General features: G+C 36.8%; 2 protein-coding genes across 2 annotated transcripts; both read left to right on the top strand.

Moving 5' to 3' along the window:
• The first annotated feature begins 1,680 nt into the window (after nt 1-1,680).
• LOC110926188 (zinc finger MYND domain-containing protein 15) lies at nt 1,681-20,130 on the top strand. The gene is made up of 11 exons (XM_022169943.2): nt 1,681-1,808; nt 2,898-3,011; nt 3,853-3,971; nt 4,610-4,656; nt 4,820-4,920; nt 5,059-5,146; nt 5,237-5,345; nt 16,942-17,113; nt 17,315-17,386; nt 17,873-17,986; nt 19,744-20,130. Exons 1-11 carry the CDS (start codon nt 1,707-1,709, stop codon nt 19,834-19,836), a joined length of 1,131 nt encoding a protein of 376 aa, XP_022025635.1. The 5' UTR covers nt 1,681-1,706; the 3' UTR covers nt 19,837-20,130.
• Nucleotides 10,041-15,179, top strand: LOC110926187. The gene is made up of 3 exons (XM_022169941.2): nt 10,041-11,882; nt 11,954-12,072; nt 12,143-15,179. The coding sequence occupies exons 1-3, from the start codon at nt 10,148-10,150 to the stop codon at nt 12,263-12,265; spliced, it is 1,977 nt and encodes a 658-aa protein (XP_022025633.1). The 5' UTR covers nt 10,041-10,147; the 3' UTR covers nt 12,266-15,179.
• Nucleotides 20,131-20,579: the final 449 nt, after the last annotated feature.

The raw sequence follows: 20,579 nt of genomic DNA, 5'->3' as shown, positions 1-20,579 counted from the left end.
TGTGTGTTGTTGAGACTACCTGTCATTAAAGCAAAGACAAAATTTGAAGTTTGAACTAAATGATTCATTTAAAACCTGATTTTCGAGACTGAAAATCAAGATTCCAAATTATATGAAAATAGCTTTTAAATCCAGAAAACTTGTGTTGTGTGTTGAAAGGTTTGTTTTACCTTTCACTAAGGTGAGTTATATGAATGTAAAATGTGGTAAGGTAAGTAACAAAAATTGAAAAAAGAAATGATGAGTAAAGCTAAATGATTTATTTCTATAATAAATAATAATTTTAAAAAATCAACCACCGCACCCCATGCCGTGCGAAAAACTCCACATGCCCATGGGCCGCGCCCAAAACCGTCTGGGAGGGGGTGGGGTGGCACCCAGCATCGGGGCCCGTAATTTTATAAAACATACACACACGTTTATTTAGAAAAAAAAAAGATAAAATCTATATATCTTGTTAAACACGTAAACCCATTAACATTTTGATTGATTTTATGATAACTAGTGTGATTCTCCCTGCGCGATGCGGCAGGCGTTCGATCTGTATCGTTCGCTAGGCGGTGGGAACTCGGTCGGCATTGGTTGGGATCCTTAAGTATTGATTCAATTCATTGGGTTTTCAGTCAGTATCTATTTAGTGTGTTATGGTACCGACAAATGGTATAGCAACCGAAAGAGATATATATCAACACGTGTTTTATATCCATAAAAAAACTATTAAAAATGAATATCAGTACATGTACCAATGTTATATCAATACACCGTTTGTCTCTCCACAGCGCATGGAGTTTCTTCATCACCTCCGCTATTGACTTAAATCACCGTTGTCGACTCACCATCACTTTACCCCTATAAACTTAACGCTTTAAGTTATATTAGATATATATTTGGTTCCAAAGTCTAATTATTTTGTAGAGTTTAAATATAATAATTTAAGTATATATAATAAAAATCATAGAAATCAATTAAGTAATAAAATAATAAAATATTAAAAGTATTAATAATATTATAAAACTATTTGAGTACTCTTCATGATAACTTTGCTTTAATATGTATATATATATAATTAAACATTAAAGCAAGTTTTAAATTAAACCCATTACTCTTTTACCCATTAACACCTGATAGTAAAGTTTAAAGTCATTTAAAATCGGCCCAGTAGTTTAACATTAAATAAGCTTAAAGATTAAACCTATTTAAAATTGGTCATAGAGGCCCGTCATTTTCTACTCACCCCATGTCCAAAAATTTTAAAGTATTTATTGAGGGAAACCCCTTTTAGCACCCAGCCCATGACTTTCTTGTGCACCTGGCCCAATGATCAACACGTTTGAAAATTTCAGTCTACGTGTTTCAAAGTAAAGTGTTTAAAATGGAAAATACTAGTATTTAGGATTCACACTTTACAACAGAACTATTAAATTTAACAAAAAAAAATAGACATAACAACGTTGAACTACGTACACACGTTGCAACGACCGACAGGGCCATTAAACCGCAAAAAAAAAAAAAAAAAACATAAAGATGTCGAACCACAAAGTGTATTGCAGTGTATTAACTCGCAATATCTAGTCCGAAACGTAAAATAACAATTTTGTAAAAAATAAAAGTTATACAAGATAAAGTTGAAAGTGAAAAAGTGCATAGGTTAAAAATGAAAAAGGATTATAATAAAGTCTTAAAAAATAAAAGACATAAGGGTGAAAATGGAGTGTGCCGCAAAGGGAAGCCAACGGCGGTGCTCCGGCTCTGCAAATCTCCGGTGCGACGGTTGTGGTGCCGTTTTCTACTGCTCCGCCTCTCATCAGGTTTTCATATATTCCTCTTAAACATTCACGCAGACACACAATTCATTATTATTTCATGCGCTTAAACCCTAGTAAAAAACCCTAGGTTCGTACGTTCTCCAGATACTGAACTAATTGATTTATTAGTTAATTTGATGTTTCTTAGGACTAATAACTTGAATTATTAACTAACAACTGTTGTTGATAATTATATTTACCTTAATTTGATGTTCATAAATTCATAATTGATTGTGTTTGTTTTAGTACTTTGTAATGCTTTAGGTCAATTTTGTCAGATTGTAATAATGAGGGGCTAGAATTGTAAATATCATAAACCTGTTAACGAACTATTCAACAGTTAGTTAAGCAGTATTAAGGAGTTGAAGCTAATAACAATAATCAGCTTGGATTGTAAATCTCCATATCGACTCTGGTACTCTGCGGATCATTCTTGGGTTTAAAAAGCGAGAGGCGCACAAAAGCGACGAGGTCTAAAACCGAGGCGCGAAGCTCAAAAGCGGTGGACTTTTCGTACCCGAGGCGCAAAGTGATTATATAATTTATTATATATAGCCTATAGGTTTTTAGCATCTCTTATCCAAATTATAGCTAAAAATAAGGTTTATATATGATTTTACTTTTTACCCATAAGTACAAGCTAAAAAACCTATTGTACAACAGTTTGATGCTTAAAAACAACATAAAAATACCCTATGTATATGAGGCGCGCCTCAGGCCAGAAAAACCTCTAAAAATGCGCTTTTTTGGGGCTTTTTGTAAAAAGCGCGCCTCGGGCTACCTAAGGCGCCAAGGCTTGCACCTTGATGCGCCTCGCGCCTAGGCGCACTTTTTTAAAACCCAGGGATCATTTACGTTAGATGTTCATAACTAATTGTGTTTGTTAGCGCTTGTAATAGTTTAGGTCAATATTGTCAAATTGTGACAGTGAGGGGCTAGGATTGTAAATGTCACAAAATTGCTAACTAACTAATCAACAGTTAGTTAATCAGTATTAATTAGCTGAAGCTACTAACAATAATTACTATGTGATTGACCTAATTTGATGTTTATAACTCATTGTGTTTGTACTTTGTAATAATTTTGTTTAAGATATCACATTGGAACGTTCATAAAGAAGAATGCGGAAGACTGAAACGACAAATGGGTTGTGTGGAGCTGCTAAATGACTTCCCGTTTACTTTTTCCCGGGAAGCTACTTATCAGGTAATCTCATTATCTAGTTGGATTATGAGGCCATGTGGGCCCATTTTCGACGACAAGATCGATATGGACTACATATTCAATACTTAATTGAAGGAAAAAAAATCATTGCTAGTCGCAGACTCACAGTTAGCAAAATGTACATTGGTTATACTTATAGGGTAAAGTTCTTGTACAAATAATCTTAACATACTAAACATACAAATTGAAGGAAAACTCAAAAAGACAAGGTGGCATTTTTGTAATTATCAATAACTATCAAAGTTACTCTACAAATATACCTAAAAAAAACCTAACCCCTCCTCCTCTTCCCCCCGCCCCCCCCCCCCCCCCCACCCAAGCTAAAATGCTAAAAACTAAACCCCCAAAAAACCTAAAAAAATCTAAAAAAATAAAAAAAAACACACAAATAATTTTATTTTATTTTTTTAACATTTTTTATTAAAAAATCGCTACTTTTAGTAGCAGCAACTTTTTTTTTTTTTTTTTGCTAACGAAATGTAGCGATTTTTTAATAAAAAATGTTAAATTTTTTTTTTGTGTTTTTTAGGTATTTTTGGTTGAGTTCACATTTGTATAGTAACTTTGATAGTTGGTGGTAATTACAAAAATGCCACCTTGTCTTTTTGAGTTTTCCTTCAATTTGTATGTTTAGTATGTTAAGATTATTTGTATTTGATCTTTTGCCTATACTTATAATGCTGTAAAGTTGGTACACAAATGGAATCAAATTTAGCTTGTAGAAGTCAAAAGGTTTGACATTAAAAGTCAAATGTTCTATGGATCAAAGGAGCTTCAAGATTTTGGATGATTTTAATTGGTTTAAGTGATTGAATTGTTGCAGGTGTGTGAAAAGGTGGAGACTAGGTGTTCATTATTGGATAAACTTGGAATCCACCGTGCGGGAATCTGGATCTGTGAATGTAGCTGTGGGTCTTCGGTTTTTTCGTTGGATCATTTGAGGTTTCTACTGTACTTTTTTTTATTCCTGATTTTTCAATCAACATAGTAATCTTCAGTTTAGTACATCATTTAGTCGATAGTGACAAAAGAAGGTTACTATGGATCTGGACTTTACCAAAAACAGAAATAATACATTTGTTTTGTGACACCATACCCAGAAAGTAAACCAATATATTTATTTTAGGACAAAGGGAACTATATAAATTAATGAGTAAAATGTCATTTTCGTCCCTGAGATTTGGTCAGTTTTGCGACTTTCGTCCAGAGGTTTGTTTTTTCGCATCTAGATCCAAAAGGTTTGAAATCTTGCCATTTTCATCCGGCTTGCTAACTCCATCCATTTTCTCCGTTAAGTTAGGGGTATTTCCGTCTTTTCTATTAACTTAAATGGCAATTCGGTCTTTATCACTATAACAGAAAAGACGGAAATACCCCTGACTTAACGGAGAAAAATGACAAGATTTCAAACCTTTTGGATCCAGATGCGGAAAAACAACATTTGGATGAAAGTCGCAAAACCGGCCAAACCTCAGGGACGAAAATGGCATTTTACTCTAAATTAATATATGAAGTTAAAGATGTGATTAATAATTTAATAAACGCATTACATCTAACTGTTTTATTTCTTTGATTGGAAGGTCTGAGATGGGTTGGAGACTCTCAAGTAGATTATGCCCTTGTAAAGGTATTATTTTTAATTTCTCAATTCGTCTTCCTTTGACGATTTGTTTTTTTTTTTTTGGTTTTACAGCTTTGCTGGCCCTTGTTCTATAATCATAGAATCTCCGCTGTTCAAATAAATAAATAAATAATCAATTACAATGGCTTCCTTGTAACTCAATATGCAGAGCCTTTGTCTATATTAAAGAAACAATTATGCAGTTGGAGTGATTATTATGAATGGAGAGGCATCCCTTTAGATTCGCCAGTTGCTCTTCTTCTTCACTGGGTACTATTACTTCTCGTGAATAATAAAAATATATTTTATAAAATGTAGAGATGTAGGTGCTAGACGTATATGGTTATATTTGTGTATTTAGCCGTCTTTGGTGACAACTATTGCTAATACTTTTGACTTTTGTTTCAGCCGTTGACCATATATCAAGCCATTCAACTTGCTTTTGCTAAACAGTCGATCATTGAAACTACAGATGAACTTTGCATACACTACCTAGGTATTTTCCGCAAGATTTATTTAGTTAATTTCCAAACATCCCCTTTGTGCTAGTGGTTTTTCATTTTATTTAGTTAATTTCCGTTTTAAGGGCCAGAGAGGGAACTTTATCAAACCGATGTCTTTGGGGAGTTGCATGCTCTTCTTCCTGGAGTCCAACTGCATATAGATTTTGTGGGGCCTGCAGTTCCACATGACAGGTTAGCATCACATGTTGCTAAGAAATATGATTTGTTAATAAGCAAAAGGTAAAACGTACATATAAGTGGGCTGGCTTGCAAGTTCAAGACAACCTATCATTATTGTGGTCTGTGCAGTTAATAGTGGTGGGATAGCGGCATAGTTATTAATAGCGAATAGCGGACGATAGCGACAAGCTACCTATACGCTACATAGTGATATGAATGAAATAGTGGGAGCTATTTTATGTTTAGCGACACACTAGGAGAAATTAGAAGTATTTTGTATGTATATTATATCCAAATAAGCTGTTTTATATGTATGCTTAACAAAAAACCTAAAATCCGGCTATTTCATACCTATAAAATCCCACTATTTATATTAAAGCAGAAAAAAAAAGAACAAAAAACCTAAAATCCCGATATTTGCCCGCTATGGGGGCGCCAAAATCATATAGTGACACATGAGAGCTACGCTATGCTATGAGCGCTATTAATAACTATGGATAGCGGTTACAGTCCCTTGCAAAATAGCGGTGTCAAATATTGGTCCAGAATATCGGAACCGCTATTATCGGCGATATTGACCGATGTTTGACCACTATTTTGATTCCCATATATCGATCATAGCTCCGATTTCCTGGTGAACAATTGGATGCCTTGGCTGATGTGGACTCGGAGGAAGATTTCTTGGCTTGCGATTAGATCAAGTTTCAAATATTAACACTTTTGACTTTTGATATTACCATTAATATTATATATATACTTTATGCTATATAAATTATGCATGATATTAAAATTGCCGATCCCCCAAGTAACATTCAAAGAAGGCATCTAATACTTTATGCTAGATAAACTGGAGCTTGTTGGTAGTCCACATGCATCGGTAGGTTCGCAGCCTGTTAGTAGTCAGCCTAGTGGTGGTTTGGGAAGTCTGCCTCCGCCTCTGTTTGGAAATCTGTCTCCATCTCCGACTGTTTATGAATCTGCAGCTTCATCATGGAGTCTTCCGTATGAAAGTAGTACTGAATCATGGCAACCGATACATTATGTTGCGGATGGCCTTCGGGCAGCTACAAACTCTTATGCCTTTGATAGGGTCCTTGGTGTAGGAGGTTTCGGAACAGTCTACCGAGGGGAATTTTCTGGGGGAGTGATGGTTGCCATAAAAGTCCCAGGAAGACGTATAGTTATGGAACCTGATTTCGACAGAGAACTCGAGTTGCTATCTGGGGTTAGACATGAAAACCTTGTACCATTGCTTGGTTTTTGCCGCGAACCTCAGATGCTTGTGTACGCTTATATTTCTAACTTTGATTTGAATCGTCATCTGCATGGTAAGTGATTAATTAATGTAATATTAGATGCCTTCTTTGAATGTTACTTTGATCGTTTGATTTAACGTGAGTCATGTTAAAGAACTTATATGTGCATATGCATTATACGCATTGTTTGAGGGGGAGAATTAGTTGCCAGGAAATGAAATGAATTTTCATGTTCAAGAACTTGATTAACACACGTAAGGTTTCAATGTTAAACAGGTTCGGCTCCACTGCGATGTGTTGATAGGTCTGCCGCTCGAAAAGCAAAAGAAGCAAAAGTGATACAAACATAATGGACTGGACATCCCGGGGGTAACAGACCAGCGGTGTATGATTTCATAGTCTTAAATCCTGCGTTGATAGATAGCTAACATCTGAGGTTTCGGGTCTTTATACTGATGATTCATCCGGGATATCAGGGCTGTCCCTCTGTTGCATCCAGATTATATGCAGACCTGGACACAGTCAGGATATCTTGCTAAAAGAACCCCTCGTCAGATCTTCCTTGGTCTCTCTGCTGTACGGAAGTACTGACCTGTTCACCAGAAAGTCTGGCGTTGTAAAAAATAAAAAAAAATAGAATAAAAGGGCTCTCGTCAGAACTTCCTTGGTCTCTCTGCTGTACGGAAGTACTGACCTGTTCACCAGGAAGTCTGGCATTGTAAAAAATATAAAAATATATTAAAAAAATAGAATAAAAGGGCTATCGTCAGATCTTCTCTGGTCTCTCTGCTGTACGGAAATACTGACCTGTTCACCAGGAAGTCTGGCGTTAAAAAAAAATCAAAAATATAATAAAAGGATGATCTCAGTATACTCACCTGCTACGATGAACTGTTGTGCTTACCTTGATCGCGGGGGTATGCCTTGGAATGGGACACACAGATGTCACAGTATAAAACTACCTAAAAGCGTATCACAAAGCAAAAAAGTTGAAGTTTGAGCGGTGGATTTAAGAGGACAAACATATCAACAATTGCATGGACCGGCCCAAGTAAACGAAGGGCTGAAAAGTGTCCCTTAATCAGTTCGAAAACGATTTTGATCCCATGGCAGGTTCTCCCTATATTACTCCTCCATTAGTTTTCTATTATTAATTTGTTTTGTTTTGATTATCTCTTTGCTCAAAAAGGTTGCTCGGTTGGTTGGATCGTTGATTTTGAGAAAGATGTTTTCTGTCCTGAAAATGAAAATCATTAAAGTAATAATCTGGCCCACTGTTTCGGATTGGGGCCCACTGTTTCGGATAAAACGAATCAGATCCGGCCCATTTCTTTCGAATGTAATTCGGACCATTGTTCCGAGTTGGGGCTTGGCTGTTTGATCTCAGGCCCAATCCGAAACTCTATAAATTGTCAAACATTTCTCATACGAGTCGCATATTCGGACTAAACTCATCTCCTAATCATTTAGAAACCTCTCATCATCTTCTCGGATCACTTATTCGAATTACGAGGTTTGCAGGTTCTTATACTTTTCAAACCAAAGCCTTTGAATGCCTTAGTTGTCGAAGAACATGACGTGCAACAAACACATGCTGCTGCTAAAGCTGAGATGGTATCTGAAGTGTTAGAGATGGATGAAGAAGAATTTGTCGACGACAGTGATGTGATCTCTGAGAAAGCTAAGGAACCCGTTCGAGAATCAACGCTAATGACTGCAAAACTTCTACAAGCCCTGATTGAGTCCTTGAAGGATAATATCGGAAACCCTCCTTCCGTATCTGTTCCTGAGATTGAAGATAATGCGACAGATGATGCTGAAGAAGCATCCAACAAGAAAAGAAGAACCGAAACAGCTCTTGATTTTCTTTCTTTGGCCCAAGCTCAGAACCATAGCCTACTATGCCCACCGATCCACAAGTCACTGCTGCTACTCAAGAAACAAGCACGTAAGATCTCGATTTTGATTTAAAATTCGATTTCGATCTCGATCTGCCTGAAACAACTCATTTGCAACCAGAAAGCTCAAGCGACATCAGGTTCAATGTAGGAAGTTCCAAAGGTGTTGATTTCTCTGAGCATGTCGAAGCAGCCCTGCGTTTTGCTGACAAGAAGAAGTTCAAGAACGTAATCAAGAATCGTTTGTTTGATGATCCAGCTCCGTTGCAAGGTGGTCCTCCAAATGGATTCAGCAACTAATCTAGTAAACCTAGGGGGAGATTGTTAGGCTATATAGGTTTATGGATTAGTAGCAAATTATAGGCTAATGGACCATGTTTCTAGAAGGAGGGTATTGGAGTGGGCTTAGGGAAATGGGCCTAGGGTTTAGGGGGAAACCCTCCCTATAAGTAGAAGAAAGAAATGGGGAGCTTGGGTTGGTTGGTTCCATGTTTTAGAAACTTGTATTAGACAAGCTCCTTGTATGCAAGTTTAAGCATTGAATCTATAATCTTTTGAATCTTCGAATCTTCATCATCGTGTTCTTGATTTCTTGATCATCATCAACTTTGGATTCCGCCCATCCTTGGTGATTGTTTGATATCGTTGTTTGATCTTGATCCGGATTTTCGGGACTTACAATTGGTATCAGAGCCATTTAGATATCGTTGTTTGATCCGTATTTTCAGGACTTACATATGTGACCTGTATTTTCAAAACATAACTATTTATTTGTGAAAGTAGGTCTCAGACATAGTTATCAATTGCGCTCATAGCGCCCGCAATTGCGAATAGCGATGCGTATAGGAAGCTTCTCGCTAAGTTGCTGTAGCGGCTGTCAAGATGGAAAATAGCGACATTATAGGATTTTTTTATTATTTTATTTGTTACCTTATATACGTATTAGGTTTAATTGTATATTTATATTCGCCAATTGCCATTCAACTATTCACGTAATACAAACACCGTCTCTTCTCTTCAACTGGTGATCTACTGCCGATTCTTTCTTTCAAGTCTCAATTAAGTTTCAGCTTTAAAGGTATGATCTTTAATCTCGATTTTCCTTTGATTGTTGATTCTTTCTTCTTTCTTCAGCAAGCTTCTTAGTTATTTCTTTAAAATTTTCAATGATCAGTAATAGTAATTTACTATCAGCAGTATAGTATCATGCATGAATTTTTTAAACCACAAGTCCACAATATTGAATGTTATTTATTACACTTATTTAAACCACAAGTCGAGTCCACAGAATAGTATAAATATCATGCTTGACTGCTTGAGGACTTCTGATCTGAATTCTGATGTATATAACATATAAGTATATTGTATATATAATTATATATGAATTCTGATGTATAATTGTATCAAATCACTTATCAAGTTAATATATATTGAGTCTGTTAGTCTAATATATATTGTATATATATGAATTCTGATGTTAATCTGATGTGTATAATAAATAATTGTATATATCGATTATTGAATATGTTAGTCTAATATATATTGTATATATATTGAATCTGCATTCACTGTTTAGTTTGTTAATATGATGTGTATATATCAATTATTGAATCTGTTAGTCTGATACTCTGATGTACATATATCCAATCTGCACAACAGAATGGGTAGTAAAAGGTCAGCTGATCCTGGTTGGACTTACGGGACGCTGGTAGAAGGAAGCAAGACCTCAGTAAGGTGCAATTTTTGTGGTTTTGTCTCAACTGGCGGGATAACAAGGCATAAACATCACCTTGCTTGGGATTCCCCCGATGTGGCGAGATGTCCCAAGGTTCCCGATGACGTGAAAAAGCTATTCATAGAACTTTTTGAGAAGAAGAAACGTGTAAAAGAGACGGCAAACAGCATACCACATTTTGATGAAGTGGTCGAGTTAGAAGAAAATGATGAAGATGAAGAAGCGGCTCAATCTCAATCAAAGGGAAAGAGAGTGGCTTCATCAGCCGGTGCTAGTGATGCTAATAAAAAAGCAAAAGGCCCTTTGTATGCAATGTTTAAGCCATCGCTTACATCGGGGAAGAAAGGGGGAAACTTGGTAGGAAGCGTAGAGCACAATGAAACACAAAAGAAACTAAGACTTGATGCAGTTCAAAAGTTTTCTCGTTGGATGTATGATGCGGGGCTTTCTTTCAATGCGGTGACGTACGATAGTTTGGGGCTCGCAATTGAAGCAATTGGTAGATATGGGTGCGGTATGAAACCCCCTACGTATCACGAGGTACGTGTTCCTATGCTGAAGTTAGAGATGGAACACACCAAAAAACTTTTGCGTGATAATGAGGTTGAAAAGTCAACCTATGGGTGTTCGTTGATGGCTGATGGTTGGAGGGATCGGAAAGGAAGGGCGTTAATCAACTTCCTAGTGAACACTCCTCGAGGGAGTATGTTCGTTGAATCAGTCGATGCTTCTAGCTATTCTCACACCGGTAAGAACATGTTCAAGTTGTTTGACCGATTAATTCAGGAGGTTGGGCCAAAGGATATTATTCAACTTGTGACTGATAGCGCAAGTAACAATGTAGCTGCGGGTAAACTTGTGGAAGAAAAATACCCGCACATATATTGGACTCCATGTGCGGCCCATTGCATTGATTTGATGTTTGAAGACATCTTCAAGTTACCCGACTTAAAGGGTTGTCTTGAAAGGGCAATTGCGGTGAACACATACGTATATAACCGCACATTGCTACTCAACATGATGAGAGAATTCACCGGGCAGAAAGATATGGTTAGGCCCGCGAAGACCAGATTTGCGACCGCTTTTATCACTCTAAATTGTTTCAAGGTAAACAAACAAAACCTAAAAAAAATGTTCACCTCCGAAAAGTGGAGCACAAGCAAGTTCGCAATGGAGACTGGAGGTGCACGTATAGCGAATACTATATTGTTGCCAACCTTTTGGAACCACGTAAACTTTGCGGTGAAAATTGGGTATCCGTTGTTAGGAGTGCTTCGTTTAGTTGATGGAGAGAAAAAGCCTCCTATGGGTTATATTTATAATGCTATGAAAAAGGCAAAGGAGTTGATTGCTTCCTCTTTCAAAAATAAAGAAGCAAAGTATAGAGACATTTTCAAAATAATTGATAAAAGGTGGGATTGTCAGTTACATCAACCTTTGCATGCAGCGGGATATTATTTGAATCCTGGTTTGTATTACAACAATCCAGAGGTGGAGGATGATACTGAGGTGATAAGTGGGTTACAAGCATGCATTATGAAGTTGATATTAAACGAAGATGAGCAGATACAGATTAACACTGAGCTCCCGCTATATCGACGTGCTGATGGGATTTTCGGATATCCAATGGCAAAGAAAATGCGAGCAAAGCTTGCGCCAGGTATATCTTTTATAAAATATAACTTAAACGAAAGTTTAACTTACTTTTTGTTTATTTTGCTATTAAATTAGCGGAGTGGTGGATGCAATATGGAGCAACGGCACCGGCTCTAAAAAAGTTTGCAATCAAGGTGCTTAGTTTGACGTGTAGCTCGTCGGGGTGTGAACGCAATTGGAGCGTATTTGAACATGTAAGAAGCTATTTGTTTAGTATTTAACATTTCGTAATAGTTATTTACTTATTAAATTTTATTTATGTAGCTTCATTCCAAAAGAGAAACCGACTTGAGCAAAGCAAGCTTAATGATCTTGTGTACATTAAGTATAATCGGGCTTTACGAAGAAGATATGATATGCGTGATACGATTGACCCGATTATCTTAGATGATGGAAATGTACAAGATCCAAATGAGTGGTTGAAGGGAGCTTTAGAGGGGTTAGAAGAGGATGAAGAAAATGCACTTGTTCATGAGGGTGAAGATTTGACATACGGTGATGTTGCAACGGCTGTCGGGGCGAGAGAGCCATTGCATTATACTAGAAGAAGTGCAAATGCTAGTAAAAGGGGTGAGGGAACGTCAACATCGACGTCAAGCTCAAGGCCTAAGCCTAAGCCTAAGAGAAGAACTTTAATAGATGAAGATGAATATGATGTGGAAGTCGAAGAAAATGATGTTGCGCCTTATAAACAATTTGTGCCGACATTGGATGCCGTTGTTGACGATGATGATGAGCCGGAATATGAAGATTTAGATGATTTAGCTTATTAGTCATAGTATTATTAGCTATTTTGGTATGGGAAGGTTTTTTTTTTGGATTATAGTTGCTACAATATTTTAATGCTTGATATGAAATATTTTTGAAATTTTCTACTACCTTATCGCTATTTACAGAATAGCGGGCGCTATTCTATCGCTATCGCTACGTAGCATATAGGTGACTTGTCGCTATTCGCTATCGATAACTATGGTCTCAGATATTCATAAATAGTCTCACAGAAGTGTGACTTCAACTTTAGATGTGTGGTGCTTAAACATAAGATGATTAGTTTAAATTTGATCTTAATCAACTTTTCGTTTGTGGTGCTTTACTTAAAAGTATATGTTGATCATTAAGGGGGGTGGGGTTCACTAGTGATAGAAATTTTTTTACTCACGAATGGAATGCAGATGAGCAATCCCTCTCGCAACACCTATCGCTATGTTTAGTCGACGACCTAAATTCAAAGGAGGCATCATTCCTAAAACAAAACTCACGTTAAATCAAACGATCAAAGTAACATTCAAAGAAGGCATCTAATATTACATTAATTAATCACTTACCATGCAGATGACGATTCAAATCAAAGTTAGAAATATAAGCGTACACAAGCATCTGAGGTTCGCGGCAAAAACCAAGCAATGGTACAAGGTTTTCATGCCTAACCCCATATAGCAACTCGAGTTCTCTGTCGAAATCAGGTTTCCATAACTATATGTCTTCCTGGGACTTTTATGGCAACCATCACTCCCCCAGAAAATTCCCCCCGGTAGACTGTTCCGAAACCTCCTACACCAAGGACCCTATCAAAGGCATAAGAGTTTGTAGCTGCCCGAAGGCCATCCGCAACATAATGTATCGGTTGCCATGATTCAGTATTACTTTCATACGGAAGACTCCATGATGAAGCTGCAGATTAATAAACAGTCGGAGATGGAGGCGGATTTCCAAACGGAGGCGGAGGCGGACTTCCCAGAACACCACTAGGCTGACTACTAACAGGCTGCGAACCTACCGATGCTTGTGGACTACCAACAAGCACCGGACCTCCCTGACCACCACCAGGTGGCTGTTCACTACCAACAAGCACCGGAGGCGGCGGTTGACTGCTAACAAGCACCGGAGGCGGCGGTTGACTGCTAACAAGCACCGAAGGCGGCGGTTGACTACCAACAAGCACCGGAGGCGGCGGTTGACTACCAACAAGCAACAGAGGCGGCGGGACTACCAAGGCGGTTGACTACCAACAAGCAACGGAGGCGGCCGTTCACTACCAACAAGCAACGGAGGCGGCCGTTCACTACCAACAAGCACCGGAGGCTGCCGTTCACTACCAGCAGGCGGCGCACCTCCTCCATTACCTTGTCTCAACCTCATAATCAAATACCCTACGACAAATATAAGGAAAACAACACATACGAGAATAGCCCCCAATATTCCGACGGTCAGAATAGAAAGTAGTGACTGATGAGGTGGTGTGTTGTTGAAGATGGCCGGTGGCGAGTGGTTGAAGATGGGTGATGGTGTGTGTTTAAAGTTGGGTGGAGCTGGTGGTACTGTTTGATTGAAGTGGGGTGGTGATTGTGGTGGGTGGTTGAAGTGGGGTGGTGACGGCGGCGTGTGGTTGAAATGGGGTGGTTACGGCGGCGTTTGGTTGAAGATGGGTGGAGGTGGTGGGTGGTTGAAGTGGGGTGGTGATGCTGGTGGGTGATTGAAGTGGGGTGGTGACGGCGGCGTGTGGTTGAGGATGGTTGGTGGAAGTGAGGTGGAGGTGGAGGTGGAGTGTGCCGGCGGAGAAACATGATTCCGGCAAATACAGCGTGCAGATACCAAAAACCCTAGGGTTTTTCACGTAAAATGAACACTCAATGTCTGAGTGACAAGTGTTTTGTGAGTTGATATTTGAAAGATCAGAGTAATGATTCTTTTTTACAGATGGGTAAGCAATCCAATGGTTTGGAGATATTGCAATTTTCATCTATACACATACGATACTAATCCAATGGTTTAGGAGATAGTCCCCATACGCATACGATACTATTTACATGCAGTGAGTGAGTGTATATGAGGTGAGTATACTAGTTATTCTTTACTTGTTCTCCAATCTATTCAGTTTTGTTTATATACAATTATTATTATTATTATTATTATTATTATTATTATTATTATTATTATTATTATTATTATTATTATTATTCAATTCAACTTTTTAACAATTAAAGGATAATTGATGTGTTTAATAAATTTTATTTTATCTTCTCCGTTTAATATTTTGTATACCCTTCTGATTAAATAGATATTACAATCAACCTTATTTCTATGCACGATGTAAGAAATGCATACAATTACATTAGTTTGGTTAGCTAATTTACTAAGAAAAGAATATTGTGGAACCATTGGCGAAGCTTTATTGTGGCCAGGAGGAGATGCCACGGCTCCCACCGATTTTTCGCACATATTGTTTATTTCACTGAATTTTTTAAAATATTTTAATGAAAAATATTTTATTTTTAAGAGTCTGACCCCACTGATTTGAATTATGAGAGTCTAGCCTCCGCTGATTTTTTTCGTTCTAGCTCCGCCACTGTATGGAACACCGCACCGGCATACGCGATATTCCGATGAACTCTTGTACGTCCTAGAATTACGCTTGACATCTAACACAAGTTCTATCAAGTAAGTTTTCAGTTTTGTTTTATCGTATGCGTTTTATGATTGTACGACAGTTTATCGCATTCAGTAATCAAACCTTTTTGCCATTGTATAATTTTCAAATTAACGGCTTCGATTTCGAAGAGGATGAAGACCCGTTCTGTGTTTTTCTACGTTTAGAGTCAAATTAATCATTTTATTTACTACCCACTTTATAGTTATGAATGTGTTATTATTAATATAATATTATATAAGTAATCCAACCTAAGTAGTTCTTTCTATTGCAGAACAATATTTTAATAATTTAAATCTTTGTTTTTGTAAATTTTTATAATTCCGTAACGGAGTTTATTTGTCTTATAAAATAAAAAAAAAAGATTTTTCATACTGAACCACATCGGATATTGGAAACACATGAGTCACCACAAAAAATAAAAATAAAAATAAAATCTATAAAACTAATATTTGACTAATCTGACGTTAGGTTATCTCCACTTCATGGAAAAGACGTTGAGGTACGGAATTTGAATTTAAAACAACTTATGGTACTGAATTTAAAACAACTTATGTGCACAAATTTTGTTTTTCTCTACCTAGTTGGAGATTTAAAATTTATTATTACGTGACATTTATATTATTGTTATATCGTTGTATTGAACTGTTTTGGAATTTGAATGTGAAATCCGATTATAAATACCGAATGTGAAATCCTACTCGCTTCTAAACATATTACGTGGAAATATGTATTAATATCGTTTACATCGAAATACGGACTTATATTGACACATCCATAAAAATAAGGATATGAGAAAATAGTGTTTTTCTTTTTAATTTACGTCAAAACGTATACCTACATAAAACGTATATAAAAATAAACTTTTGACTTTTGATATTACCATTAATATTATATGTATATATATACTTTATGCTATATAAATTATGCATGATATTAAAATTGGCGATCCTCCCCCCCCCCCCCCCCCCCGGTGCAATAGCCTATATCTCAAACATCGGCCTTAACCGATATTTGATTACCGCTATAACTGCATAGATTACGGTATCTTATTGTATGAATCAGCTTATTACCATAATAATGATAGGTTGTCTTTAACTTGCAAGCCATGCCGCATGACATGACATCTAATGCTGGATTGTAATAGTTACTTTCAAGTATATATATTGGGGTTGGTTAACGTACAATTGACCTTAACGTACTATGCGTACGCAATGAAAATATAACATGCGGAATTGAGCTCATAACATGCGGATTTAAACACACAAACTCGGAAGACTACCAAACCCGGAACACTCACCATGCGGCTTCACAAAACCCGGACAACCTATAACATGCGGATTCCCAAACCCGGACAACCTATTACATGTGGATTCACAAAATCGGAAAATATAACATGCGAACTTCCACAACTCGGAAAATATAATATACGACTTCACAAACCCGGACACCTATAACATGCGGCTTCACAAACTCGGAAAAATATAACATGCGGATTAAGGCCAATTGTACACTACACTTTCTCTCTCTATATATATATTTTCAAATTTCATTTTTCAAACTTATAGATATATATATATTTTTTTGAGATAACCTATTTTTGCATGTGACATCTGACGTGGCAGCTGGTAAATAGGGATGGTGAGACAATTGGTCTTTATAGCTATGCACAATGCACGGAGGCAAACTGCTGTTGTAAAACTCCTAAAACTGAATTTAGCTCTCACACAAATACTGATACGTCATCAAAGATTACATTACGGTTTCATTCAGGTCATTATCATGACCGTTATGAAGAGCTCACCAAGGTATATATTATTATTATTTTAGCATTTCACTATTTTTTTTTTACATTATGCAATTTAAATTGCAATCTTCATAAGTGACCTTTATAAAGAACTCACCAAGGTATATATTATTATTATTATTATTTTAGCATTTCACTATTTTTTTTACATTATGCATTTTAAATTGCAATCTTCATAAGTGATCTGTTTCTTTGTGAATAGGAATTTCTTCCTGATCTGATCATCGCTCCAAATGCTGGTATTGCGGCTTACAAAAGCTGGTTACCAACTATTGTATGTCTTTTCACTATTCACCATATTTTTTCGACAGATTCTGAATGCGTTTAATTAAGTTAAGAGTTTGAATGAAATGTGAAAATAGTGTTTTATTAATATTTGAGTAAAATTCCATTTCGTCCCCGAGGTTTGGCCAGTTTTGCGACTTTCGTCCAAAGGTTTGTTTTTCCGCATTTGGATCCAAAAGGTTTGAAAGCCTGCCATCTTTCATCCGGCTTGTAACTCCGTACATTTTTCTCCGTTAAGTCAGAGGTATTTTTGTTAACTTAAAGGACAATTCGGTCTTTTTCACTTATGGACTCGCTTGTACAGTATGCTAAATACTTGTTTGACCCTATAGACCAGTCTCCTTGTAAGCCTTTGTTAAGAATTGACATTTGACCCGTTTGATATAAAATACAATCTGAAGCGTGGGTCGAAATTACCACCTCTATGTTGTGAATTTGCGAGGATTAAAGCTTTCAGTTTGGATTGTAATTTCAGGAACTGATACGTGAAATAGAGATCCCAGCCGTTTTTTCGGATTATTGTGAAGAAGCTTGTCATCTTGCAGCCAACTGTATACGCTCTGTGACTGGTACTCCACTCACGATTCCAGTAAGTTCACTATATTTTCTTATTATCACTATTTTCGTGTTTTATAAATAGCTGTTATATATATTTTATATTCTGAAAAGTTATATATTTAATAACAATATATACATAATATGAATTACTTGTACCTATTTTATCCATTATGCAAATCTTATCAAGATAAACCTATTGAGATAACATACTATAACTATTAATTAATATACATCACTATGAATTTTGGATACAAGCACTCAACTGTGACACAATTAGTTTAAATGTCACTAGAATTCTTAGGTCCTAACTATTTATTTATTTTCAGGTTAAGTACACTATATCCTAAGCTTAAGTTTGATACTATTATATTAAAAGTTATAAACAAACAACCTGCATGTCATAGTTGTTAAAAGCCATCGCCTCTTGCGCCTAGGCCTATTTTTCAGTTGAGGCGAGACAGTTGCGCTTTAAGTTGAGGAAATTGCGCTTTAATTCTCCAGGTGATGGTTTAGGCACACATTCCGGCGAGATTCCTAGATTCCGAGAGCTTCCGGCCAAATTTTCTAAATTCTGACAAGATTCTAGCCAGATTTCCACTTTATATTCAAGGAAACCTACTTTTCTACACTAATACACTAATACTTTGTTACTAATTAGATGATATAAAGTGTTGCATAATAGACTTTGTTTATTTCATTTGAAGAATAGTATTCTTTTTCTAATACATAATATATTTATATATTTTTTTTCATTATGCGCTTTATGTTTCTCAGGCCCTCGCTTTTTTTGCGCTTTGTGCCTAGGCCCGAGGCGAAGCCTATGCGCCTTGAGTGCGCCTAGTGCGTTTAATAACTACGCTGCATGTATGTTTTTTTAATAAGATGTAACTAAGTTTATAAAAAACAAAATAGAGATATCTGTATACACTATGATGTTCAGATTTTTCTCTAATTTGGAAATATGTCAAGGCAAATACAAGCATCAGTAGAGGGTTTAATTTATGGGCTCATTGACACCGTATAAATTTTATATTCCGTATTTATGTTTTCGTGTCGAATTGGTTAAACTGAAGTTGGTGTTTGAAAAAAAGGATTATTTGTTTCAATCATCTACTAAATAACAATGCCGTTTGTTTACCTCTTAATGAGGCTCTTAATGGTTCAGACCTCTTACTAGTTCAGCACTTAATGGTTCAGACTGTTTGTTTCACGAGCAGATGTCTGAAAGGTTCAGACTTTTGCCTCTGAATGGTTAAGACTTATACAGAGTCTGAGTCTGAAAGGTTAAGACCTCTAATCTGAATTGGTCAGACATGTGCCTCTGAACGGTTAAGCATTATACAGGCTTTTAATGGTTCAGACCTCTTACTGGTTCAGCACTTAATGGTTCAGACCTCTTACTGGTTCAGCACTTAATCATTCAGATGTTGCCAAACAGCCCCATAATAGTTAGTTAATTATCATTTTTCATATTCACTTTTGAGTTATTTGATTGATGATGATTGTTGTTACTTGTTAATAATTTGCATCAATCTGCGATGAAGTATTCAATGGATTTCGTTCATCATAGATACACTTATATTCACCGACGCTATTAAACTTAGTAATATATTAGTTATTGCATCTGATATCTCAAAGGGAATTTATCCGTTTGACACATTATCGTTTTACGTATATGATAAAACGAAATGTAGTTTTTTTTTTCATTCATTTCTTGTATTACACTCAGATTATTAACCAAGTTTGTCATCTGTACTATAATAATAATATGGTTTGGTTTTGCCACAGGTTCAGCTGAACCCATTTAGGCAGCCTCTGGCTGTTGAAGACACTGCTCTGCTGCTTCCTTGCTACTCAAATTGTTTTCTGTTTGGAATATAAAAGTGTAATTATGGGCTGGGCTGCCAATTTTTTTTGCAGACTTGAGCCCAGTAAACAGTTGATATCTAGGCGTGTCATAATCTTTAGATGGGTAAAGATGTCATTTGTTAATCGAAAAAAAACCCCCCATTAAGTTATGTTCTAGTGCTAGTTGATTTCACAGGGTTGTGTGTAGGGGTGCAAACGAGCCGAGTGGCTCGCGAATTGCTCGAGATCGGCTCTTGAAAAGCTTGAAACGAGCAGTCTTATCGAGCCCGAGCCGAACTTGAACCTACAATAAAGCTTGTTTATTTATCGGATCCCTTATTTATTGAGCCCGAGCTCGAGCCTGGCATGTGAAGCTCGCTAGGCTCGTTGAGCAAGCTTTAAGTGTAATATAAGTTTTTATTAATATTTAATAGCATTTACCCATATTTTAAAGCTGTTTAGTAAATACCGAGTAAGCCCGAATCTAAAAATAAGCTTGTTTAGTAAACGAGTCTGAGCCCAAGTTTACTTATTGAGCCCGTGAGCCTAAACGAGTCTATTATTTATATTATTTTTATCTAATATATTAATTAATAGATAATAAACTAATCGAGCCTAATGTCACGGGTTTACTTTTCGACCCCCGTGTGGCGTCCCCAAGTCTCCGGGGACAAGCCAATCAATCCCGCTTCTTTGTGTGGGTCACTGGTTTTGTCTTGCCTTGGACTCATCAGGAGAGCGGCGCCAACTCTCAACTAGTGGTGCGTTCATCGTAG

This window comes from Helianthus annuus, chromosome 17 (genome assembly GCF_002127325.2).
Source record: "Helianthus annuus cultivar XRQ/B chromosome 17, HanXRQr2.0-SUNRISE, whole genome shotgun sequence".
Classification (NCBI taxonomy): domain Eukaryota; kingdom Viridiplantae; phylum Streptophyta; class Magnoliopsida; order Asterales; family Asteraceae; genus Helianthus; species Helianthus annuus.
Note: the sequence above shows the minus strand (reverse complement) of the source record. Positions and strands in the feature narration are given on the sequence as shown.